This window comes from Spinacia oleracea, chromosome 3 (assembly GCF_020520425.1).
Source record: "Spinacia oleracea cultivar Varoflay chromosome 3, BTI_SOV_V1, whole genome shotgun sequence".
Taxonomy (NCBI): Eukaryota; Viridiplantae; Streptophyta; class Magnoliopsida; order Caryophyllales; family Amaranthaceae; genus Spinacia; species Spinacia oleracea.
In genome coordinates, this window is record NC_079489.1 from 20,650,327 (window position 1) to 20,677,886 (window position 27,560).

The 27,560-nt window shown below is 34.1% G+C and overlaps 1 protein-coding gene across 2 annotated transcripts; it reads left to right on the forward strand.

Moving 5' to 3' along the window:
* The first annotated feature begins 3,737 nt into the window (after positions 1 to 3,737).
* LOC110805807 (auxin-responsive protein IAA31) lies at positions 3,738 to 9,768 on the forward strand. 2 transcript variants are annotated; one of them, XM_056839721.1, is made up of 5 exons: positions 3,738 to 4,115; positions 6,764 to 6,969; positions 7,357 to 7,456; positions 8,262 to 8,340; positions 9,379 to 9,768. In XM_056839721.1, exons 1-5 carry the CDS (start codon positions 3,844 to 3,846, stop codon positions 9,421 to 9,423), a joined length of 702 nt encoding a protein of 233 aa, XP_056695699.1. In that variant the 5' UTR covers positions 3,738 to 3,843; the 3' UTR covers positions 9,424 to 9,768. The 2 variants fall into 2 exon arrangements, with proteins under 2 accessions (XP_056695699.1, XP_056695700.1); XM_056839722.1 differs by lacking the exon at positions 8,262 to 8,340 and having other exon boundaries at positions 9,379 to 9,754.
* The last annotated feature ends 17,792 nt before the right edge of the window (positions 9,769 to 27,560 follow it).

Consider the following 27,560-nt stretch of genomic DNA (forward strand, 5'->3'; position numbering starts at 1 on the left):
ATCTAAACGATTGATTTTTAACAATCGGACAAACCTATCGAATTCACTGGATCAAATTGAGGATTGACACCCCTAATAAAAACATTCCTAGTCCGAAAGGAAAGTTTCAAATGTTTAATAATATATATACGTACTTCGTAATATAAATGATAAAATCTATCTTGTTAATTCGTTGTTCGTTTTAGGTCCAATTATCTATCAAACTCGAGCTTATAATATAACAGTAACAATAATTTTATGAGTAAGAGAGAAATTTAAAAAAAAAAAAATCCTAACTAGGTATTGTTGTGTTTTTGCACTCCGTGCTTCTAAGGTGTACTCATGGTACGAAAATAAGATATGCAAGGTATAAAATAATTTCGTAATATATGGATTATACACAGTATGAAAAGAATGTATTTTCGTTGGTAAAATGAATCTTTAGTCGAATACAGTGGGCGGATTTTTGGGGCAGGGGGCAGAGATAATTTTAAATTTTGTAACTCCACAAGAGACTTTACAGTAGTATAGAAGTATCTTATGATTAATAGGGTTTATATCGTAGTACTTTATATTATTATGAATTATTATAGATATGTTTACAACAAAATATTATTGTTAATATGTTAGGATTGTAATATCACTTTTATATAAAAGTTTGATCCAAAATCAACATTTTGATACGTAAATCATAGATCACACCTTCATGTTGGGGTTGGTTTGGATTTTAGATTCGGCTGAAAACGAAAATAAACATAGATAGTTGACTAATATTGAATAATAAGTAGAGAATTGATGTTGGTGGACAAGTATAAGGATAACACGCACCTAACTTGGTGATGGGGCGTGTATGAATTTATTGGCTTTGAAAACTCTATCCCCGTGCTATTATGTATAGTCACTTTTAAATTTATTTTTATCAATATTATAGCTAATAATAAAATCAATTTTAATAATAAAGTTATATCAATATATACAAACGTTAACTGAAAAATATAACGTGGATTATTAACGAAATATAGGGATGTCAGATTGTCAGTGGTGAGCGTTTGTGAGGGACCCCCTGCATCCACCAAAAGTCGGAGGGGATGGAGAAAAGTTTGGTGGGTGACAGAGATAAAGAATGTATTCACCGCGGGAGATGGGGTGATGATAATTTTATATTGGACCGGTGCACGTCGCTATTTTTCATCTAAGGAATTATATGTATGTCAATAAGTCTTTTTATGATTAACCTACATATTATAATGATTTGTTTTTTTTCTCAATTACTCTGATCAGATATCTGAATTGCCAAATACTTTATCATGGAGTTTTATAATTCTAAACTCTCTTACAAAAAAAAAATATCATCGGGTTTAGGGGTGGTTTTGAGGTGGATGATGGAGCGAGATGTATTTTATTTTGTACCTCGCGAGGCAGGGATTTAGATAGCTAGCTAGGGATGGGTACCATACCCATCGTGTGTGGCGTGGATGAAGATGAAATTTCAGGTGGGTTCAGATATGGAGGGACCATCCAACACCCACCCACCTTGAAGTCTTCTTTAGCTGAAGAATGTAGATGGTTGAGTACTCCGCAGGTGTTAGTGATCGGGTAATGAGTTAGATGGTGGATATAACTATCGAAATAAAGGTTGGATGAATATAATTTCATAGATGAACAGGGATGAAATTAAATTTTTTTACATACTCATATCTGTTTTATAGCTTTTGATTAATAACACAGAGAATGGGGGCAATAACATATCTATCGATCAATAATTTTAATTAGAAAAATATTTGTAATCTCTATTATGATGATAATTGTCTATAATTATAGTTTAGATATCATGCAAAATTAATATTAGGATTATAAACTGTGCATCGACGGTTACAATATTAGTTTATTGCTAAAATAAATAACTTTTACACAGGGCGGAATTAGGGGGGTTGGTGAGGAGATGCCTCCCCCCCTATGATATGTTTAAAAAATAAATATGCACTATAAAAACAAATGTCAAATATAGCTCATGGTGACCTATTATATTCCCTTAAAAGTTACTCTAGATGTTGTTTGAGGTACAAGATTTTTATCTTACCTCCCTCACTTTTATATTTGATTTTTGTATTTTATTTTTGTTTTTCATTTGTACAAAAATTATAAGTTAAGTTTTGGCCCTCTTTTATATAATTTATGATTCCGCTCCTTCTTTTACATTATATCGGTGTAGCTTTTACACATTTTGATATACCTTTTACTCTGATAATTGTACATCATCTTTAAATAAGAATTTGTTTCATCGACAAATTTTTGTAGGACCGCCTTACCGAAAAGACCGCTTTAATTGCTTAACTAATTGGTTCAATTGCTTAACTAATTAGTTACAATGATAGGAAGGTGTTTAGTAGAACAAACAAAGAATAGAGTAGTTTTTTGTTTGCCGGCCTTACAAAAGTAGTGATGCCACACTTTAAAGCTTGCTTAATTGTCCCTCCTTTTTATCCCATGATCTCTATCGTAAAACTGGTTGTATTTTAGTTGTTATGGCTGCATTTAGATGTATGTACTCACAAAATTCAAATATATTACTTCGTAGTATTACTTATTTAACTAATATTTTCGTCCCTTTTTATTCTTTAAGTATATTATTTTTGGTGTTCAATTTTATTCTTTATATTGAGAATCTTTCTTTCTATATTATCATATAATTCCCTTAATATTCTAATCAAATTTTGTAGTCAAGAATTATTTTAACCAATTAAACTCATTGGATATTTAATCATATCTCTCACACTTTTCCATTGGAACATTAGATCTTTCCCGTTTTCATGTAAGATTTTTATAAAAGTTAAAACATTATAAATAAACGTAATTTGTCTTGTTTAAATAAAAAAAAATAGAGGAATCTCAATGTAAATTAATAACGTTAAATCGCATGCATAATAACAAACGTAAAGAACAAAAAGGGACGGGTTAGGTCATGCCATGCATGATTACTTGATGTACGCCAAATCATTTATTTCCATATATAGCATATCTGTATACCAATAATTTTTGTACACATATTGCATTGATTTCAATATTGTTTATTGCTTGTGAAATTGTAAATATTGAATACCTGAAATTTGTGATATATACTTGCAATTGCAAATTAAACATAATTTTGGGCCTACTTTTATTACTAGAACAGGACTTCCAAATTTATTAAGACGATCCTGTAAATCGTGACTTATGAACAACCCCAGACGCAACACACAATAACGTGTTGTGTCCTCTATATATACACTCCGAAGGAATTGAAGTAGTAGGACACGTACTCTTGAATCCTATGGTTGACAAAATCTAAAGCATGTAGTAAATGAAACAATTAGCTATGGTACCTAATATAACATTTGTAATCCTCCAAAGTGAAACCCCATAAGTACGACCGAAAACTCCAACAGTCCAACTACCTTAATCGAACCAAACAAACTAGTCTTCTAAACAAACCACAACTTTCTAAAAACTCCAAACAATCTAATTAAACCCCACAATTAAGAAAAATGAGATAATTAAGACATACTCCGTATTATATTACTAATGTAGAACTAATTAAAACAAGAAGTAAAGTATGACATAATCAAGGATTAAAATGTCGGCCAGCATGAAAACAGTTAAAGGCGGACAAAGTATTTCTTGTCAAGTTATGTGTCCCCACTTTGTTTCCTTATTTTTCATTAAAAAAAAGAAAGTTGTTACGCTTATATAAAACCCCCCTTGACAAGTTACCCTATAATTATAGCTTTTCCTCCATTGAAGCAAGCTCAAAGAACTCCAAAAGCCACATCAAATTGTCTAAGAAAGTACGCTAAAGTGTGATAAACGACGTATAATTAATTAATAATGGGAAAAATAGAAGAGGATGATCAACATTACTCGTCGTCATCTTCGTCGACTGATAGTAACGTTGATAGTAATTTGTATCGTCGCCATCATCGTTTGAGTGATTCACATTCTCTATCGGCCTCTGCATCGTATAATAGCGCGACAACCAGTTCTTCATTTTGTATAATTAATGGGAATTCTAATGATTTTGGTAACAAGGATTTCAGCACTGATCTTAGGTTGGGTCTTAGCATTTCTTCTCATCATCACGACTTGTCTTCCTCTCTAAGGTAATTTTTTCTTTTTTTTCCCTTCATCTTTGTACGGTTTTCAGAAGGACTTTCACACGCTAGGTGCACAATAAATTTATTGTAAATCGAGATAATTTTTATCTTGCTTTAGTAACTTTTAACATAAATTTGGTAACTTTTACATTATCATTTTTTCATGAATAAACAAAGAGTTACATAGTTACTTTTATACTACGTACATATTATGATATTAGTGATTTGAAGGGGTCATTTTTTTATTAAAGTAACAAATTTTATCACTAAAAAATAGATAACTTTTATCAATAGAGATATAAATTTTAATATCATGATATAACTTTTACTCCGATATACAATACTTACTGTATACCACCTTTAAATAAGGGTGTGTATTGTTTTCTCTCTTTTCGTGCTTGCTTAGAGTTTTCTTTATTTATTTAATTTTGGATTCTTTTTAATATTATTATGAAACACAAAAGAGAAGAGACGAGTGAAATCAATCTATAATAAAAGATGCTCAGTATTCCTTAAGTACGTTTTGTAACTGCTGGTTAATCCTATTTGCTTTTTGCACTTATAATGTTATGAGTAAAATCTGTTGGTTCTGTGGTGATTGAGGCTGAATTTAGTAGGGAGGACCGCGTGTTCGATCCTCCACAACAACAATTGAAAGAAGACTGGAACCTATCCACCAAGCTAGAACTCGTCCTAAATCGAGATTAGTTATAAGGTTGAACCAGGTGGTAACACCAAAGAAAAATGTTAAACTCATCTAATAAAAATCGAGGAATAATTATCAGAGAGGAATCGGGCCAGTAGACTTCTATCAGATCATCTAAGACTTATTTAAAACTATTATATATGGCTAATAATATATTAATAGAGATGAGAAATATGACATGTGGTGTGACAATTATCTAATTGTTGTTTTTCTACAAGAATTTGTATTATTATCCGTCTTCTAGAGAAAATTTAGGAATAAAACAAGATGGAATAAAAGTATTCATGGTAGTAAGTTTATTCCTCTGTTCTTGAATGCTAATCCCATTTTCTTATTGAGTTGTTCTTTTTTATTAGTCCTTTTTGAAATATTTCTTTAATTGTCCAATATTTATTACCCTTATAAATTTTCAAATGACGCACTTGTTTACTCTCAAGTAAACGTTTGTCCTCATTAAACCCCTTAATTATTTATCTCTCCGATCCACATGCGCTATATTCTATTGAAATTTATGCGATAATTAGATTTTTGTTATATTGTCTTGGATTACAAAAGAGACTAACTTTTAAGAAAAAATGGAGTGTTTTTGTTTTGAGGAAATTGTAAACAAGAGATTATATTTAATAACTCAGTAGTAGCTATCGTCAACCCAGAGTCGTTAACCAAATTCCCAATGATGGAAATGAGCTAGATTATGACACTCTATTAGGTAACACACATCAACTGCATTATTGACTGAAATGAGTACTCATTATAGCTAATTTCACCTATTTATGACTGAAATGAGTAGTGAACAATACAACAACTCACCGTTGTTAGCCAACTTAGGTGGATATAATAATGTTATTATTTAAAATAAATAATTAAATAAATAAAATCAAAATTAAAATTTGTTAAGATTTGACCCATGAAACATCACGTGTGAGAGTCCCACATTGATAAAAGTGAAGAGAGCTAATAAGGCCAAGGGGCTATTGATCCCCTTATTGCCATATGGTTTTAAGGTGAAACCTCTTTTGGTCTTGTTAAATGGACTCTCTCTCTCTTGATGACGGGTACGACCCAGACCGTACGCCTTTTGGCTCTTGTTATTTGAACCGTTAAATAAAAGGAAAATTTTGTTGCATAACTTTCAACATGTGAATCTAACCAATAAAGTGGACATTGATATAGAAGTATGTTGTATTTTCATGCATTTGAGGTTCACCTTACTCTTTTTAGTTAGTTTCCATGTTTCATTCTACTTCTTTTAGTTTTAACCTCCAAAATATTTAAAACAACAGCATAAAATTTTGAACTTATTGCCTAATATGAAGTTAAAATTTAGAACAAACATTTTCCATTTGAAACGGTTATTAATTGGGGCCAATAACTTCAATGATATTTGGTACAAAGTCATGAGATATATAAAGTTGATGTAGAGACTAGAGAGAGTCTCAAAGAGCGAATGAAAAGCAGATCATGGATATCATGCATCCCTCACAATCAATTTTAACAAACTAAGTTAGTTGATATCTACACGCGTGAGAGATATAAACGTCCAAGTTAGAGCAAGTGTAAGACCTATGTATATTTTTCGTTTAACTTCGAGGTATACCATATACATTCATGATTCATCAATTGCATGTCATATATACGAACAATAAGTTGCATGGTTTAACAAAGGACTCCATTAATTTTTTTATGTCTTATATATCAATCCACCTCTATACAAATCCAAAGTTCAAAATTTGCCTGTTAAATTTAGGATAAGCTTGGACAATTTATTTTCAACATGTTTTGTACTATTGACAAATTAGACTATTCAAAAATATTATCTAGAAAAATAAGATTAATTAATTAAGGATGTATATATAATAAATAAAAAAATAAATAAAAAAAAAAAAAAATAGTTTGTTGGTTGGTTGGTTGGTTGGTTGAGCTTATGATGATATTATATGGGTTATAGGGGGCAGTATAGTGACTGGTCACCAATGAAGGCATCGTTGAGGAGCACGCTTGGTTCAGAAACATCAAATTGCCGGCGAGAAACTTTGTTTATCAAAGTTAGTATGGAAGGTATTCCTATTGGTCGAAAATTGGACTTACTTCCTCATCATGGCTACCATAGCTTGATTACTACCCTTGTTCAAATGTTTAGGACCACCATCCTTTGTAAGTCATCTCCCCCGGCCTTCTGTATCGTTTTCTTCTTTAACAAGCTTCTTAATTCGATTTTTCGAAGTTCAAGTCGTGGTTTGATTTTATATCAGATGTTATCTTTTAAATCATTAAGATTCTAAAATTATGTGCTTCAAACCTAATGATACAAGAAAATTTCAACTTAATTAGAAAAGATTTGTAACGTGACATACCATGTCTTCAATGGATTAAGTTTATGTTTAATATATCGTTAATTTATATAGTACAACTTCCATAAATGACAAGTATAAGCAAAATGACCTATTTTTTTTTATCATTCTCGTAAGAGCTTATTTTGTCTTTATGTGTGGTCGTGCATTAATGAAATTCTTACTTTTAATTTTGTTGGCGTGGAAACAGCTTCTGATATTATCTGCAACATTTCGCCTGAAAATGGTCATATTCTCACTTATGAGGATAAAGAAGGAGATTGGATGATGGTTGGGGATGTTCCTTGGGAGTAAGTTATATTTTCTCTAATTAAAAAAAAGTTCCATCAATTACAAATCTTTCTCTTTTGTTTTCTTGAGTTTGACATATTCAATTAAAATCAAAATTTCTTGATTTCTAGCATAACTCTTATGTAGTATATCCTTTATAAACCATTTAATTCGTTATTTATCTAGAAATCGAATTAAGGTGTTTAATTGACCTCGATATATATGTCGAAATCTAAGTTATAAAGGTACGTGCAATTCGTTATTACAATATAGCATAACTCTCATCTCTTATATTTTTAATACTAATAACAGTCAAGCCTTGTTTAAATAGACTTGTCTATGTTTGCTTGAAACGCATTTTAAGGACTTTAAAGGATATGGTGATGAAATTTTAGATCCTTTAAATAATTAGAATTATTTGACAAACACGTTAAACAAAATTTAAAGTGTTAAAATTCTGTTTTGACTACCGTCTCAAATGTTTCTATCCATGCTTCCATTTTAATTTTAAACAATTATTTAAAATGTCCGCTACTCATTCTACTATACAACTCATATAATCACTATGGTGTATCACTTTCAGCTAGTATCTACCAGTTAACTTATTAATCTCATCTCCTTTTTAGATATACTCCATATGTTCCATAATGTTACTCATGTTTGCTATTTATATGGTCAAAGTTTAAAAACTTTGACCGTAATTAGTAGTATGATTAAGAGTATAAACGTTAACTTATGGGATATCATTGGATTCATTTCAATATAAATTTTCTAAATATCAATTTTTTATAATTTTTACTAATACGAAATTAAAATTATTAACAGTCAAAGTAGTGCATTGGAGACCATGCATAATGGAAAAGTGAGGAACATTATAGAACGGAGGAAGTATATCTTTATCAAAGTACGTAGTAGCATTTAACATGAAAATATCCTCGTACTTGTACTTTTTACGAATTCAATATGATACAGAGTACTCCCTCTGTCCCTTAATACTCGCACCGTTTTGACTTTTTGCACTATTCACATAATTCACTTTGACCCTATTTTATTTCTAATATATGAAAATAAATGTTAGTATATAATATATTGTTGGATTCATCTTAATATATATTTTCAAATATTAATATTTTTATAAGTTTTTGTAATATGTAGTTAACACTACAAGAATATGTATCTTTAACGACAACCTAATTACGACGGGTCAAAAATCCCGTCGCAAAAGCCTTTTGCGACGGGGCTAACAACCACTACAAAATAATCATTTTATAGAGACGAGGAATTTCGTCTCTATATAGTCCAAATTCGTCTCAAAATGATGCTTAGAGACGGATTTGAGACGAAAATAGGGCGTCACTATAGATGGCGTCTCAAAAAAATTTGAGACGGAATTCTCGCAAATCCGTTACATATTTGAGACGGAATTTTTGAAACTCCATGTAAAATTCCATCTCAATTTTAATTTAGAGACGAAAATTTGTAACCCGTACGTTTATTGTATCCGTCTCAAAATCCATCTCTAATTGATGCATAATTTTGTAGTGAACCAAACAATGACGGGAATAACCGTCGCAAATGTCTTTTACGAGGGGTTTACGACAAATTTACGACGGGATTTCTATTAACGACGGCCCCTTTTATGACGGTTTCGCGACAGGAAATCCCGTCGTTAATCAACGATTATTGGCCTTTCGCGACGGGATTTCCCGTCCTTTATAGTACCATTTCTTATAGTGTAAAGATATTGATGGTCAAAGTTGTGCATTGACAAGCGTATCCAGTCAAAACGGTGCGAGTATTAAGGGACAGAGGGAGTAGTATAATACCATCGAATTTCATGCATAAAATTCAAATTAAAGTTAAAATTTATGTTCAATTTTAATTATTTTCCGAACTGTGCATCGATAATTAAAGTTTAAATAGAGATTTGGTTGTTTCGCAGGATGTTTTTGGCTACTGTAAAAAGGCTGAAGATTGTTGCATTTGAAAAATGTCAATAGAGTGCATCCTCCGGGATACTAAGCGGTTGAAGAAACCGTTTTGACTAACCTTTATATTAATAACCCCAACTACGTACTTTTCGTTTAATAATTTGTCAAATGGAATGTACGAGCTGTTAGAATCATATTAAAATTTCCCCCTTTTTTTTTGTTGAGTATTTAATTAGGATTTGTTCAGTTAGCAGTAAGTTTCCCATGTACTCCATAGTACTCCATACTTCACATTAAACCTTTTGTCATCTTTTGTGATGCATACCTAAGAAAAATTATAATTATGTGAGATCTTGATAGATTCGTATCAATATATATTTTGTAAATATCAACTTGTTATAATTTTTAACTACATAATTAGAAATATTAAGAGTCAAAGTATGTGTTAGAAAACGTAAATCTAATCATGATGAAATATTTAAGGAATGGGGTAAGTATATTTTTGACATGAGATATCCAAAGAATATAGATTTACAAAGATAAAACAAGCCTGGTTCTCCGGGCACTACGGAGCAAGAAAACGGCTTTAGTGACTAACGCGAAACTGCTTTCGCTCTGCCCTTGCTTGTTGAATCATAACAAAGAGACAGGAGAATCCCTATAAAGGATCGCTTCCTCTCTCCGGGCCGATGCAAAATAAGAGCATTTTAACCAAAGGTAAGGAGTAAGCATTGTCAATGTAACTTTATAACAGAATATGAAAGGAAATACAATAAACTTTACATTTAGTCTTCAATATGTAAATACAGATGTTATTTAGAGAGCTAACAATATTTCGGTTTTGTAAAATTACTTTAATTTTATTAGTATATATGTTAATTATCGATTTAGAAATAAAAATTTCTAAAATAACTCAAATAAGTATTTAAATACGTACCCAAACTTTAGATGTTAATCTTAAATATGAAAATATAGTCGTGGATTTAAAATTTTCTTCTCATACTAGTATTTTTATCCGTAAATTACAGCTGTTTTTTGTGACACATTTTGTTACATTCAACAATTAAAATGATACACCGTACAACAATACTATGGAGTTAAATGGTTATACAAACTATGAAATAATAAAGTGTTCCGTGCATCGCACATGCTTAAAACTAGTTACATTCATTTTTGTAAGCACTTATAAGTTCCATTTTTGTGATTTACTACTATTTCAAAAAACAAAACGTTGTATTCTTCATCTATTTATGTGGCCCACCGACTTTAATAGGAAGACACTGTAACACCTCAATAATTACTTACTTTTATAAAACAATTTCTTACTTAAATAAAGAAATATTAGAATATTACCGCCACCATGATAACGGTTAAGGCTAGTACCAGAATTACGCAACGGAAATAACTAACTTTTAAAATATAAATAATATATAGTTAATGGTCTCAAGTACAAGTTGGAACCATATAGGCCCAAACAAAAATCCAATTTAAAACAAACAATCCATTAACTAAGTTATATTCTAGACTTATTAAAAACAAAGTTCAAAACTATGCAAGCAATAATAAACATTATCAATCATCCCATCCTAAATGATAACTTTGCTTGTAAGCAACCTCTACGAGTCCTACTTAGAAAATTCTACTCCTCAACAAGGCAAATGCAATTGATGGATCATCATAGGGTCATTATGGCAAAGACCATGACCCAAAGACATGAATGCACGTAATCAGCAAAAGCTGAGTACTACAAGCTAAAGCATAGCCTATAACTAAACATGTTTCACTCAAGATACAATAATAAGAGAAACTCTAGAGAGAAGCGAGAGAAAACTTGCCTTTTTCCCCAAGTTTCCCACGGTGCATGGTTCTCCATTTGCACTGTTGCCATGGCAAGGAGATCTGGGGGCAAATCGCAAGCAAGCATGGCAATGCAAAGCAGAAGCCACGAGGCCCCTCATCGGATTATCAAGCCCTTAAAACTCGATCGATTGATGAGATTTTGGGGGTGGAAGCGTTGGATTTGTCAACTGAGAATGAGATTCTCACACCTAGGTCTGGACTGAAACATCTGCAAACTCGATCAGAAATGAGGCACTCATTCAATGAATGGATGCAATCAATTCATCAATCAGCTAATATGGTGAGCAACACTCGAAACGTTGATATTGGTATGATTCCTGTACCAATTTTACAGCAGTTTGATGATGTTGCGAATGATCATGTTAGTAGTATAGATGCATAAAGTAATGTTGATGGTGATGTGAATGATTTGAATACTATAATCACCCCTACTATCCCTGTTCAGATTGAGATTGATGACATACAAGAGGAGCTGGATTTTTGGAATTCTTCGATCATTTGTTATGTTGTGGGTGCTAATCCCCCAATTCATGTGATGGAAGGGTTCATTAGGAGGATCTAGAAAAAGTATAATGTGGATAAGGTGGTGTTAGTGAAGAAGGGTGTGTTCCTAGTAAGATTTCTAACAATGGAAATGAGAGACAAGGTGACCTCTGGTCATTTCTTTTTTGATAATAAGCCAATGGTAGTGAAACCATGGCATGTGGATATGGACATGGAGAAGGAGGATCTCAAATCTGTTCCTATTTGGATTCAATTAAGACTGAACTTCAAATATTGGGGTGAAAAGTCCATGTTCAAAATTGTGGGTCAACTAGGTACACCAATCAAGAGAGACTCTGCTACTGTGAGTAGAGATAAACTTCAGTTTGCTAGGGTTTTGGTTGATATGCATATTTCTAAGACTTTGCCTGATCAGATATCCTTCATGAATGAACACAATGAATTGATTCAGGTTCCTGTTACTTATGAATGGAGGCCAACTGTTTGTAATAACACTACAAAATAATCATTTTATAGAGACGAGGAATTTTGTCTCTATATAATCCAAATCCGTCTCAAAATGATGCTTAGAGACGGATTTGAGACGAAAGTAGGGCGTCTCTATAGAGAGCGTCTCAAAATAATTTGAGACGGAATTCTTGCAAATCCATTACAAATTTGAGACGGAATTTTTGAAACTCCTTATACAATTATATCTCAATTTTAATTTAGAGACGAAATTTAGTAATCCGTCTAAATTTTGAGACGTTTGTTGTATCCGTCTCAAAATCCATCTCTAATTGATGCATAATTTTGTAGTGTAATTGCAAGCAAGTTGGGCATCTGACTATTGACTGTAGACATGCTAAAACTAAGAAAATCTGGGTGCAAACACTAGAGGAAAAAAGCTCAAGTGCGGGCTCATTTTAAGGGGTTTAGTGCGGGCTCATTTTAAGGGGTTTAGTGCGGGCTTTTACATGTGCAGCACATGGCGTGCCCGCACTTGATTTTTCTCAAGTGCTGCCAAAATATTGGCAGCACTTGATGTTTCAAGTGCTGCCAATTTGGAAAATGAGCCCGCACTTGACTAATTTGGTGCTGCCAATTTTAGAATATGAGCCCGCACTTGACAAACTTGGTGCTGCCAATTTGGAAAATTAGCCCGCACTTGACATATTTGTGCTGCCAAATTTGAAAATGAGCCCGCACATGACATAGAAATGGGCAGCACAAGCATAAAAATGAGCCGCACATGATATATAAATGAGCCGCACTTGGCCTATAAATGAGCCGCACTTGATCAAGATTTGTTATATAACCGATTCCCCTGCTACATATATAATATAATTGGACCACGCCACTAATTAACCTCCATACATCACATAAAAAGTATCCAATTATATAGATAATTAAATTAAATAGTATATAATTGTAAATATAAAAGTAGATTATATTACAATCATATGAAAAACTAGCATCCATAATCTCAGATTCATCACAAGAAAATATCAAAGATAATCACTAGTAATGAAGTTTGTCAACTTGTCTCGAACTTCATTTACCCCACGGTGGTGAAAGGTTGCTCCCTCGGATTGTTAAATACCTTAACAACAGAATCGACCATCAAGGAAAAAAAATATATACTTTAGTTATATTATAAATAGTGTATCGCATAATAAAGTAAGACTTAATTTGCTCCTAAAAATGAAATAATGAACCGTATAATAAATAAAAATGAGTTATTTCAGTCCTAACTTTCACCTAATGAACCTAAATGAGTGTATTGAACCTTTACATGTTTAACATACTTGGTTTTATGTTTCAAATACTCATTCTAACCTACTTTGGTAAAATTATGCACATTCAAGGCTCGTTTGATCAATATAGGCCACATTTTGACTAAAATGACTACTTCGATTCCAACTTTTAACTAATGAACCTAAATAAGTATTTTAAACCTTTTATGTGTTTAATATACTTAGTAAAGACTCATTATCGCCTACTTTGGTCAAGTTATGCACATATAAGGCTTGTTTGATCGTTATAGGTAACATTCCAAATAAAATGGCTTATTTTGCTCCAACTTTCAACTAATGAACTTAAATAAGTGTTTTATACCCTTTGCATGTTCATTAGACTTAGTTTAATGTTTCAAAGACTCATTCTAACCTACTTTGGTCAAGTTATATACATTTAAGGCTCGTTTGATCATTATATGTCACATTTTGACTAAAACGGCTTATTTCGGTCTCAACTTTCAAATAATGAGCCTAGATGAGTATATTAAACGCTTTACATTTTTAATACACTTAACTTTATGTTTCAAAGACTCATTATCACCCACGTTGGTCACTTTATAAACATTTAAGGATCGTTAGTTCAATATAGTTCATATTTTGACTAAAATGACCTATTTCGCTTCTAACTTTCAATTAATGAACTTAAATAAGTATTTAAAACTCTTTACATTTTTAATAAACTTAGCTTTATGTTTAAAAAATTCATTATCACTTACTTTGTTCAAATTATGCACATATAAGGCTTGTTTGATCGTTATAGGTCACATTCCGACTAAAATTGCTTACTTCGCTCCCAACTTTCAACTAATAAACTTAAATAAGTATTTTAAACCCTTTACATGTTCATTAGACATAATTTAGTGTTTCAAAACACTCACTCTCACCTACTTTGGTTAAGTTATACACATTTAAGGCTCGTTTGATCATCATAGATCACATTTTGACTAAAATGGCTTATTTCGCTCCTACCATTTTGTTGTCACTTTGGTTAAGTTGTTATTTGTGCATTACCAAAGTCGACTTTGAGAAACTATATGTAAGAAAGTCCTATATATCTAACAAGTTTCTGTTTCCAAAATTCCTCCAATCATGAAAGAAGTATAATACAAAAACACTATTTATTGAGTTAAAATGCTCCTTTTAACACTTCAGAGTTGATCAAAGGTTTAAGGTGTATGCAGACTATTTAAGAAAAAATTACACATTGGATTTTACTGCTAATAGATGGTATAATGGTTCATGTAGACTGTTAAGTTATACGAAAGTGATACCTCTGTGAACATCTTCACGTGCAGAAGAAATAAACATAAGGTAAAAAACAGAACCTGCTGATCTGAGACATACATCATCAAAGAAAGAAGCACCAATATTGGTGACGCATAAGTGATGCACAACAGCAGCAGCAACAGTTCAGATCAGAGTTCAGAGCAGTATGTAGCAGCAGCAAACAATAGCAACAGTAAGCAAAGCAGTAAACAGCAACAACAGTCAAGAAGGAAAGAGATTATGTGTAAGGGAAGAGAAGAGAACATTACCTTGACTTCAAAAGAACTACACCTCGCTTTCCTTGCAAGAGCATCTACTATTTTGTTGCGGTCACGTCCGATGTGAAGTAGCCTAACTTCGTGGAATGACGGATATAACTCTCTGCATTGATGTAAAATACCAAAATACAGGTCAGTGTCAATCTCGTTTCTTTGTAAAAGATCAATTGCCCGTTGACAATCTATGAATACGATGACGTTACTGTAATTTTCTCGTACTGGAACCAATTACCTGCAACCGAATTAAGAGTGTAAGTCTGTTTTTGAAATCCCTGCAACCAATTACCTGCAAATTCTTGAAGCAGCCCTGCAACACCTGAAGGATAACTAGAGTTGACAAAAGACGAGTCCGCATACACATGAACAAACCCCAAATAGCGGGTTGTGCTTTGGTGGGTAGCTACTGGTTTTTCAATTGGTGTGGGGATGTTCCTATAGCTAGGAATTCTTGAGATAACTTAATAGCTTTATCTATAAGAACATTGGGATCTGGAGAAGCAATGGAATTAAACACAAGGTTATTACATTGCTTCCACTATCAAAACATACAAAGGAAAAGACCACATTCCACTTTATCCCCCCTCTACTGTCATTGTTTCTTAAGTTGACTTGTATCCAGGAGATAACATCCCCTTCCCCCATACTTAGGTCAGTGTGCAGACCCTCCCGAACCCCTTGAGAAATTGGGCAGTCACGCATAACATGGATGGAAGTTTCCACCTATTGGTCACAAGTGAGAGAGAAAGGGTGATCTACAATACATCTCGTGTGGAGCAATTCGCGGTTGGGGATTTTATCCCACCAGAGCAGCCATATGTACTACGTATGTATTCTAGGAATAACAAGACGTTGCAAATTATTTATCTGTTTATGGTTTAAATTTAAGTAAATAAGAAGTTGTAAATGGTTTAATTATAACATGTACTCTACCACAAGTGCTCGATAAAGCAGGTACACGGGATATTTTTGTTACAAAGCTTCTTCTTATGGCATCAACACATTGCAACATAGATATTATTATCTAATCTCATGAAAATAATAATAATAGTCATTACCTAGTATGCTAAGCAGTGGAATTTAGAATTAATATGGATCTCAATCTAGTAATCTACTAACACTACTATCTCTAGTACTGCGTAACACAAAGATCAAGAGAAACAACTTAATGGATTTGTACTTAATACACATGGATTACACTTAGAAAAATATAATTATTCTTCATCTAAACACGATTTCTTTAATATGTTTGTTTTGTTATGGATGTGGGTTAATATCCGAGCAGGCATCACAAAATCAAACTTAAAAAATTTTGAGTATGATTTGTTACAAATTCAGCCATTCCAATTTTCAAACTACTCCTACATACGAAGTATGAGTTTAGCCAATTTTATTAAGGAACACAAAGAAATTGGAATATCCACAAAAGACAAAGCAATCAATAAACACCAAGCTCAACAAATACGGATCATTAGCACCAAAAAAAAATAAACACCAAGCTCAACAAATGCCTCAACGAACCCACACATTAAGGAAAAAAATAATTAAATGAAGAATAATTACCTCAAATCAAGAGCTAGAAGGCGATCAAGTAAAGATTTATTATTCTGATTGAGAAAAATCTGACATAATATAATGAAAATTTAGCACTACTACATAAATCAAATACAAGCAAATTAATACTAGTCAACCCTCATATATGGCGATGAAATAAAACTATTAATTCAAGCAAATTAAGGCCTGATCTTAACCAATTCTTAACAAATTCAAGCAAACAATACTCTAAAATTACAAAGGAAAATGAAAAAAATACAAATAAATTACGGACCTTATTCTTGGAATTAAGCTTGACTTGTCTAAACCAGAAATTCCCATGATTGAATATATGATAATAGCAAGAAGCCGAACAAGGTAAGGGGAGGGACGATGGTAATTATTGATGCAGACAGAGGAACAATTGATGACGGTTGCAAATTTTTGAGGCTTTGATGTTTAGAATTTTTCAATTTTTCCAAAAGAAATGAAGAGTTAGTGGGGGTGTGGGTGGTAGCGTGTTACCTTGTGGGGTGGACGCCGGCCTGGGCGGCATTACGATTTACAAAACATTTTAATTACAACGGTTTAGATTAGGCCTATTGTCAAATTATGCGTTGGTTTTTGTCACTTTTGTATTAGTGGTGACTCGCTGAAAAATTGACAGTCACTCATAGCAAGCTCACCGGAAAACGGCGGTAGAGGAGCAGATCCAAAACGGTGGCCGAGGATAGGGTGACAGGGTTGCAGTGGCTCAGGGGAGCAAAGAGATAAGGACGAGGAGAGGAGTAAGGGAGACCGACAACCAACACCAGCACAAGAACAACACCACCATGTCAACAACGACGTCGGAGGTGGAGTGCTCGTCGTAAAACAACAAAAGAAGGGAGAAAATAAATTGAAATGGCTAGGGTTTGACCAATTGGGGATTTTAATTTAGTTCAATCTAACTAATGGAGTGGGTTCAGGAGATTACCAGTTAGTGAGGAGGCAGTAACGACGGCGCCACGGCGGTGGAGGAACAACCACCTTGTTAGAAACCAAAGAAAGGGAAGGAGCATAGAACCATAGAGGGGAAGGAGGAGAGGTGGAAAAATGAAAACAAAATCAAGGAGAAGCAGAGAACCAGAGAAGGGGAAGGACTAGAAGCGGGAAATGAAAAAATTATGCGAAAACTTTTTAGAAACATTTTGTGCGGCTCGTTTTTTAAATGAGCCCGCACTTGAGTTTAAAGCCCGCACCTGAATTTAAGTGCTGTCAATTTTCTAAAATGAGCCGCACTTGTGACAATATTAATTTTTTTTTTTCTAGTGCCCTCAAGTGCTGCCAATTTACTAAAGGAGCCGCACTTGAAGGGAAGCACATGACGATTTTTCTACTAGTGAAAAGAAGCAACAACCATTAATTCCAAAACCAGCAGTGATTGTGCCTGAACCAGATGTAGACCAGGAAGGTTTCCAAAGAACTCTTAGGCCAATTAGGGTCAGACCTACTAGTCTAGCTCCTGTTACAGTGGCCAACCATTTTCAGAGTTTGGATGATGATGTACACAGTGCCTGTAGTACTGCAGATTTGGATAGAGGTGATGATCTAGAGGATGTCAGCACTGGAAGAGGGAACTCTTCCAAATCATATGAATAGAATATTAGCTTGGAATGTTAAGGGTTTCAACTTGACTCAAAAACAAGATACTGTGAGGCATTTTCTTCATAAGTATCATGTGGGTTTCGTTGGACTCCTAAAGCATAAGGTTAAGCTGAACAATTTAGGGAAGCTTTACCAAAGGATTTTCTCAAACTGGTGCTTCACCAGTAATGCCAGTTATCATAAAGGAGGAAGAATAATTGTTGCCTGGAATCCGAGAAGTTTTTCTTTGAACATTCAGTCTGTTACCAGTCAACTCATTCATTGTTTTGTTCAACCAGTGAGTGACAGTTCTGGTTTTTTCTGTACTTTCATTTATGCTTTTAATGATGGTCATAGCAGGGTAGAATTGTGGAAGGATTTGAAAATTCTGAAAACACAAGGGCCTTGGATCTTGTGTGGAGACTTTAATTGTGTTATGAACATGGAAGAAAGGGTAGGTTCTCTTGTTAGACACACTGAAATTGTTGATATGTGTGAGTGTATGCAGCATTGTGAAATGGAAGACATTAAAAGTGTAGGCGATTTTTACACTTGGAATAATAAACAGCAGGGTGCAGCCAGAGTATTTTCTAAGCTGGATAGGGTGATGGAAAATCCTAAATGGCAAAGTATCTATGTTTCTGCTGAGGTGTGTTTTATGACTGAGGGATGCTTTGATCACTCCCCTGGTTTGTTGACAGTCTATCCCAGGAACACAGGAGGGAAAAAGCCCTTCAAATACTTTAAAATGTGGAAGTCTGCTTCTCAATTTATGATCATAATTCAAGATCAATGGGCTAGTCAAGTGCAAGGTAGTAAGATGTATTGTGTGGTCCATAAGCTGAAAAGGGTGAAAAATGCTCTTAAAGAATTGAACAAGACTGGTTTCAATGATATTCAAGCTGCTGGCCTTCAGGCCTACAATGCCATGATAGAAGCACAGAATGCTATGCATCAACATACAGATGATCTAAATTTGGCTGATGCAGAATTACAGGCTGTTTAGGAATACAAGATTAAACATCAATCTTATTTAGATTTTTTGAGACAAAAGTCTAAAGCTGCTTGGATCAAAGATGGTGATGAAAACACCTCTCTTTTTCATCAAAGTATCAAGGCTAGGAATAGTCAGAATCAAGTTTATAGTATTTTTGATATGAATGGAGTTTGGAAGGATAACCCTGCTGATGTGTCACAAGCTTTCTTGACTTACCACTCATTCTAACAGGAAGCCTGTGCTGAGTCATGTGGTTCAAACAGGCCCTATGGTTACTTAAGCTCACAAAGCTATTCTCAATGCCCCTTATACTGCTAATGAAGTGAAAGAAGCTCTTTTTTCTATCCCTGGCAGTAAGGCACCAGGTCCAGATGGATTTGGAACTTACTTTTATAAGGATACTTGGAGCATAGTAGGTGATGAAATTATAGTTGTTGTTCTTGATGTTCTCCAACATGGAAAGTTACTGAAAGAGCTCAATCACACAGTCATAACTCTCATTCCCAAGACCAAGTGTCCCAAGAATGTGAGTGAATTCAGACCTATCTCTTGCTGTAACACCTTGTACAAATGTGTTACCAAGGTGTTGTGTGGTAGACTTAGACAAGTCTTACCAGATCTCATTCTGGAAAATCAAGGGGGTTTTGTCCATGGCAGATATATTGTCCATGATATCATGGTAGTTCAGGATTTAGTAAAGCAATATGGAAGAAAGGGTGCTAAGCCAGGTTGCATGATGAAAATTGACCTACAGAAGGCTTATGATACTGTAGACTGAGAGTTTTTGCAGGAAATATTGCACCATTTGGGATTTCCAGGTGATTTTGTGCATCTTGTCATGGAATGTGTGACCACTCCAAAATTTTCCTTAATGCTAAATGGCACAATGCATGGTTTCTTCAAGTCTAAAAGAGGGTTAAGACAGGGAGATCCTATCTCACTTCTCCTGTTTGTTCTATGTATGGAATACCTTTCCAGAATACTCCATAAAATGAGTGAGCATCATTTGTGGTCAAAGAGCACTTGACTTCAGTGAATTACCACTTTGTTCCTTCTCAACATGATTCTACATGTGAGTCCACGACATGCATTTTAACAAGAGGGTTGTGCACTAGGAACGAATAAATTCTATTTCATTTCACCTTCCACATAACTCTATAAGTGTATACCCTACATGATCAAAAGTACATGTGGTTTGTGCAACGAGACACGAATAAACTTAGGCTCCTTGAATGCTAGACATTACGTACTTAGGAATAAATAAAGTTCTCATAACATGCTTGACCTTACGTACTAAGCATAAATAAACTTCTCGACATGCTTGACTTTACGTACAAAGCATAAATAAATCTCCTTGCATACGCATAAACCATACATGCATAAATCATACTTGCATGGACAACATGCTTGCTATTTAAATTCAACAAACATAAATTATACTAACATGCTTTCTTGCATAATCAAACATGAATCTATAAACCAAGTTAAAATGAATCACAATATCATAAACATAAACATGTATTTACATGAATAATTTGGGTTGCACTAGACTTGTACGTACCTTGTGTAACTAAGTAGTGGGACCACTTTTTGATTCAATTCAACTTAATTAGAAACCTCCTCCTATCATGAAATAAATATCCTTAATTAATCAACAATTTCATTAAATTACCACAACATATTTAGATTTTAAATCTGTTTTAATTAATTAGAAATTTAATCGTTTTCACTGTAAATAAAATTTCTAATTAATTACTTAAAACCCTAGCATGGAAATTAATTTCATGCATAAAACCTTTTAATTTATAAATCGACACCATAATGGTCATAAACGAATCTGAAAATTTCAATTGATTGTCATAATTAAAATCATTATCTAATTTTGCTAATCAATGAACCATATAGTTTTAATTAAAGCCATAATCATAGAATATAATTAAAACTCATTAAAACTCATAAAATCCATCTTTATTACCCAAAACAAATTTGAAAATTCCAACTCCATTAAATACTTTAAATACCCAACATTCAATCATCAAAATCCATAATTAAATCATCCATAATCTCAATCCCAAAATCAATTATCAATATAATCATCTAATAATCATAATTCAAAAAAAAAATTTAAAATAGATGAGAGATTAGAAAGAACGAAAACACACCGGACGACCAACAATAAAGAGGCACAGCACAAGGAACATCAGTGATGGTGCACGGGAAAACGGAGGAGAGGGAGAGAAGCAGCGTCGCTGCTGCTGAGTGCGAGTGCAGGCGGGTGAGCGCAGACGAGCACATGCGCGCGAGGGGCGCTGCTCGTGTTGCTGCACGTGCGGGTGAGCGACCTCGCTGCTTCTTTTCTTGTGCGTGGCACACGAGCGAGCGCGGGCTGACGAGCCGAAGGGAAGCGCACGGACGAAGAGAGGAAAGGAGTGTCGGGAAATGGGTGAAAGAATAGAGAGGAGAGAGAAATTTAGGGCCGACTTAGGAAAATTATGTGGGGATCAAGGGGGTTATGAGGAGTATTTATAGGTTTTGAAACCATTAACGGGCCAGGCTTAATTAGGAAGTTCCCCTTCCGGGGTTCATTAAACATAAGATGGCTTAGTTTAATTCGTATGGACTTGAAATTGAAATTCAAACTAGGTTAGGCTGTATTAAAGATCATTTTCTTTTCTAAAATCCAATTTAATTCCTCCAACTAAATTTTAAAATACCTTTATCCTCCAGTTATAAATACTAAATATTTTTAATTAATAAAAATACATTTAAATAAATATTTAAATACAACTTTAATTTATAAAATCCATAAAGATGCTTTATTAATATAATTAAATATATTTATAATAACTTAAAAAATACGGGGTATTACATACACTATAACGAGAAAAGTTAACATTTTATGTGAAATGTTAGGCTCTGTTTTATTCCACTTATTTTGTCTGAATTTATATTATCTAAACTTATTTGAACTTAACTAAACTTATTTGAGCTTATTTGAACTTATCTGGACTCATTTTATCTGGAAAAAAATAACTAATATTGTGTGAAATAAACTTATTTATTTGTGAAAATGTCTGAAAAAAATCTTATTTTATTTTGAACTTATATTATCTGAACTTAACTGAACTTTGCTGAACTTAACGAACTTATCTGAACATATTTAATTTTTCTAAAATTAGTGAAAATTAGTCGAAGAGTACAAAACCTTTAGTAATAACAAATACTCCCTCCTTCCTGAATTACTCACCTAACGAGCTTTGACTGGCACAAGGTTTTAGGAAATACAATTGACTTCATATTTATTTTTATTTTATTTTTTGGTAAGCAAGCATTATAATTAATATCAAATAAGGTCAATACAACCTAGCCAACTCAAACTGAAAAGGCAACAAACAACAACTAACTGCCACAGCAGCCAACACATAACACCTAGCAGCTAACAAACTAGCTACACACAGCTACAACCACACAGCAATTACAAACTGAGGAACCAATTACTATCTCTTCTGCTCACTTTCCGACTCATGACTATTGTGATCCTATCTCTCACAATTTGCTTCAAACTCCCCATAACAGAATGCACTGCTGTCACAGAATTTTCCCAAAAGCTTTGATTTCTGCTTTTCCAAATCAAATATATCAGAGCTGCCACCCCTGCATAACATACTTGAGTTCTGAATTTAGAATACCTTCTTCTTTTAATACTACTGATTACATTCTGCAAACTTGTACTGGTAAGCTGAATACCAAGCCATGTAGTAAGACCTTGCAGACACAAAAGACTGTTAGTGAAAATGTGTCAACCTTTTTAGAAAGTAGGAATACAAGTGGGTCCTTTAAGTTAGATAAATTATATGAAATTAGTAAATTCATGTGAATTATTGAACAACGCGTCTCCTGTGAGACCAGTCACACCATCTACTTGATGGTGTGACGAGCGCAAAACCAATAGCGTACCTCCCCTAAAACTATAAAAAAAAGTAACAGATCTAAACTATAGAAGTAACATACATAAACTAAAAAAGTACCTCCTCTAAAATTATATATAAAAAAGTAACATGTCTAAACTATAGAAGTAACATACCTAAACTAAAAATGTACCTCCCCTAAAACTATTCCGTATAAAAAAAAAGTAACATGTCTAAACTATAGAAGTAACATACCTAGCTAAACTAAAAAAGTACCTCATCTAAAATTATAAAAGAAAAGTAACATGTCTAAACTATAGAATTGAAGTAATACATAAACTAAAATGGTACCTCCCCTAAAACTAATCCGTATAAAAAAAGTAACATGTCTAAACTATAGAAGTAACATACCTAAACCAAAAAGGTACCTCTCCTAAAACTACTCCGTATAAAAAAAAGTAACATGTCTAAACTATAGAAGTAACATACCTAAACTAAAAAAAATACCTCCTCTAAAATTATTTTAAAAAAAAGTAACATGTCTAAACTATAGAAGTAACATACCTAGACTAAGAAGGTATCTCCCCTAAAACTACTCCGTATAAAAAAAAGTAACATGTATAAACTATAGAAGTAACATACCTAAATTAAAAAAAGTACTTCCTCTAAAATTATAAAAAAAAAGTAACATGTCTAAACTATAGAAGTAACATACCTAAACTAAGAAGGTATCTCCCCTAAAACTACTCCGTATAAAAAAAAGTTACATGTATAAAGTATAGAAGTAACATACCTAAACTAAAAAAAGTACATCCTCTAAAATTATAAAAAAAAAGTAACATGTCTAAACTATAGAAGTAACATACCTAAATTCGCAAGTGTGAACTGGTCTCACCATCAGATGATGGTGAGGACAGTCTCATATAAGAATTTGGGATTATTGAAACGGGAAAGTAAAGTAGGATGACTTTATAAGGAAAGCGGGATGAGTTATTCGGGACGGATGGAATATAACACAAAGTAAAAGGTATGTAATACTTGTTTATAAAATGAAAATACAAGGTAGTTGTTCGCAAAATTTGAAACTTAAAAGAAAGTCGTTGCAAAAATAAAAAAATTAACTATGATAATTTAATTTGTTCTCCGTAAAAATCAATAAATTTTATTTTTCTAATTTCGATATTTTTTTATCTGAATTTAATTTGTTGATCTCATATGATAAAAAAATGCTTCGTTAATAAGGTTCGCAAATAAGGTAAATTAAACAAAGTCTATTTATGTTAATCTCTCAGGAGCAGTGTAGTAATACCGAACTCACTTTCCGTTTATGATTGTTTAATTTATTTCTTTTTTAATTTAATTTACTTTACATTATTCCATTTATGGCATTCTGTACACACCCGCATTTGACCCTCGTCCCGTTTCGTAAAGTACGATGATGAAACTATAACCCACTTGTCAACAACACACTCTTGATTAAGAAAACGGGCGACCCTTCAACTAATTGAAAAGATCATCTGGAGCAGAACTTCTATTGATAGTAATTGCCAAAATTAGTTACCGCTAAACATAGTGGCTGCAAATTATAAATACAGATCAAAATAGATTTAGATCTCGTTAAAAATATGAATTGCATTCAAAACGTCTATTAGACGAACTGAAATCGTAAGAAAATTTATAGATTCTGAAAAAACCGGTAGGATCCGGAAGCCGCGCGACACCAACCAACAAGCACTAGAATTTTCTAGCACTGGCAAGCCGACACTAGTTTATTTTAGCTCTAGAACTTTCTAGCGCCGGATTTCATTGAAATTCTTGCTTCACTGAAAAGAAAACGTTGCAGCTGTGACGCCATCCGCACCTATCTAGCGCCAGAATATTCTAGCGCCACCGAAGTTGGCGCTAGAATTTTCTAGGGCTTGCATCCGGGTTTCAGCAGCTCTACGATTCTTTTCCACGTCTATCTTTTTCAGCCTATTTTCACTATAAATACGAGCCTCTAAACCTCCGAATCAAGCACCATTAATCACCATCATTCACCGATTATCAACTCCCATCATCATTAAGTATTAACTAATTCTAAATTATCTCTCTCTGTACATCTGTATAATTACGTTAGAACCAAGTCTTGAATCTATGTACTGTTATCTTATTATAAGCCTAGTCCATAGTCGAATCACTAGCCTTTACTCTGGGGAAATAATAGGGACTCTAGGCCTATAGCAAGGTTATTCTGGAGAATTCAAGTCAAGACTCAAGATCTTTCAGTCAGCCACCTGGGATCTGTAATCCTAAAAGGAGATAAAGCAAAGACACGTGTAAGTCCTTGGGAGCCGCAATATAATCTCCATTATACTTGATTATAAACGCCTTCTAATATTACTCATTTGAAATAGAAAATAAAAAAACACAGGTTAAAAAGTAACTTAGCAAGATATAGTATGTTTACTGTTTAGTACTCTCTCTGTCCCTTAATACTCACACCGCTTTCCTTTTTGGGTCGTCCCTTAATACATGTACCGCTTCTATAAATAAAAATCTTTACCAATATTATATTATTTTTTCACACTTACCTACTAACCCACCTATACTCCCTACAAAAAAATAATTTAAAAATTCACACCCCCTACCCACCACTTCCCACCCCTTATAATTTCCCACTAACTATATTAAAAAATACCCCACTATCAACTAACACCAATTAAATTAATAAGTCAATTGAAGTGTCTTAAACTTCACACCGGTCAAACCAATGTTTTTTTTTTGGTGCATAAGAATGGGCCAAGCCCAAGCAGAAAAAGGAACAGCAAAACTAAGAAAGCTAGAAAGGAAAAACAAAATACGAGAAACAAAAGAAACAGGAACTAAGTAAACCAACTAAAACATCAGCTCCAACTCAATTCAAGCAGCCACAGCAGGCACCATTCGAGCCAAAGCTACTCCGCTCAAGTCCTCTAATAAAACGTCTCGAAGACCCGCCGGGGCCGCCTCCAAGATAACCATCTTCGGGACTAAACCCACCCCATAGTTGGCTAACCAATCCGCCGCCCGATTAGCCTCTCTATAGCAGTGGTGTATAGTGACTTCCCACTCCGATTTTGCAATTTGAGACTTGCAGTGAGTAATGATATGAAAGTATGGTGAGGTAGCAGCAATATCTCCCACCAAAGCCTTTGCTACAGTTTCTGAGTCTACTGTAAGTTGGACTCGCTTATGTCCTCCATTCCAAGCCAATGTTAACCCCCTTAACACAGCTAAAAATTCAGCTTTAGTAGAGGAGCAAATACCACAGTTAGCAGCGAACATCTCAAACATTTCCCCCCTGTAGCCTCTAATAATACCACCAGCACCCGCTTCTCCGGGATTACCTTTCGACGCACCGTCTGTGTTGAGTCTAACCCAGCCTTCCCTAGGATACATCCACCTAACAAACACTTCCTCCCTTCTTTGCAGACCTCCAAGCACCAACTGATCGATCATCCTGGTTCATAGCCTTCAGAATAATCCCAACCTGTGCCATAATAAAACCAAGCTGATCTGGAGGTATATCAACTACTCGACCAAAGCAACGATTATTCCTCCACGTACTTCCATAGCCACCATAATGTAGTAGCAAACACCGCAGGCCAATTCTCATCGCTTGTATTATCTTTAGGCCGAATGTTGGCCTAAATCCAATCATTCAAACTCTTACCAAATAACTGTTATCCCACTTTTTGGACTAACGACATAACCGTTCTAACGTTTGGTCATGTCGTGTCAGCCAGATCATATCGTGTCGCAGGTAAACACAGCTCCAGGGAGATACGTCCGACGTAGCATCATACAACGAGGTATAGCCGACGAAGGACAGGCGACAAAGTACAAGCAACTGAGACGCGTCCTCGAGAAACGGGCTGATGAAGATAAGTTGACCTAAAGCCCATGATAGGCAGCGCCGTCAAGCTAGCAAGAACGAGTCCAAGACTCACGCGAGAAGCGCGGAAGCAGTTGAAGGCTGAAGAGACGTGTGATGAAGATACTCCTATCTTTGTGGGATTTTCTCAACCGATTAGACCGTTGAGAATACCCTATAAAAGGACGAAGATAATGATAAGCAAGCCACGTTCACTCAAGCACCGAAACTCTTAAGTTATAAACTGTTTCATTATTCATTATTGTACTTGAGATTTTAGTTATCGATTCTCAGAAAGAAAAGCATAAACAATCATATAGAATACTTAGTGGATTGATAGCCTCATAGCTATCCGCGGTTTTTTACCTTGTTCCTGGGTTTTCCGCGTCAACACTCCTCTGTGTCGTGCCTCCTTATTTGTGTCGTTGATTCTTTGCTTAGTTAGTGTCGACCCTAGCCGAAAGTCGCCCCCATACGAATTTTGGCATAAACAGTTTGGCGCCGTCTGTGGGGACATTAACTAGGTTTTACACAAAAGCACCCCTCTCACC

Excerpts from the sequence above, each read along its gene's own strand:
- LOC110805807 (XM_056839721.1), top strand. The coding sequence starts at position 3,844 with ATGGGAAAAATAGAAGAGGATGATCAACATTACTCGTCGTCATCTTCG. Across the intron at positions 6,970-7,356 it reads GTTTAGGACCACCATCCTTT|CTTCTGATATTATCTGCAAC; the intron begins GTAAGTCATCTC and ends GCGTGGAAACAG. Across the intron at positions 8,341-9,378 it reads GGAAGTATATCTTTATCAAA|GATGTTTTTGGCTACTGTAA; the intron begins GTACGTAGTAGC and ends GTTGTTTCGCAG.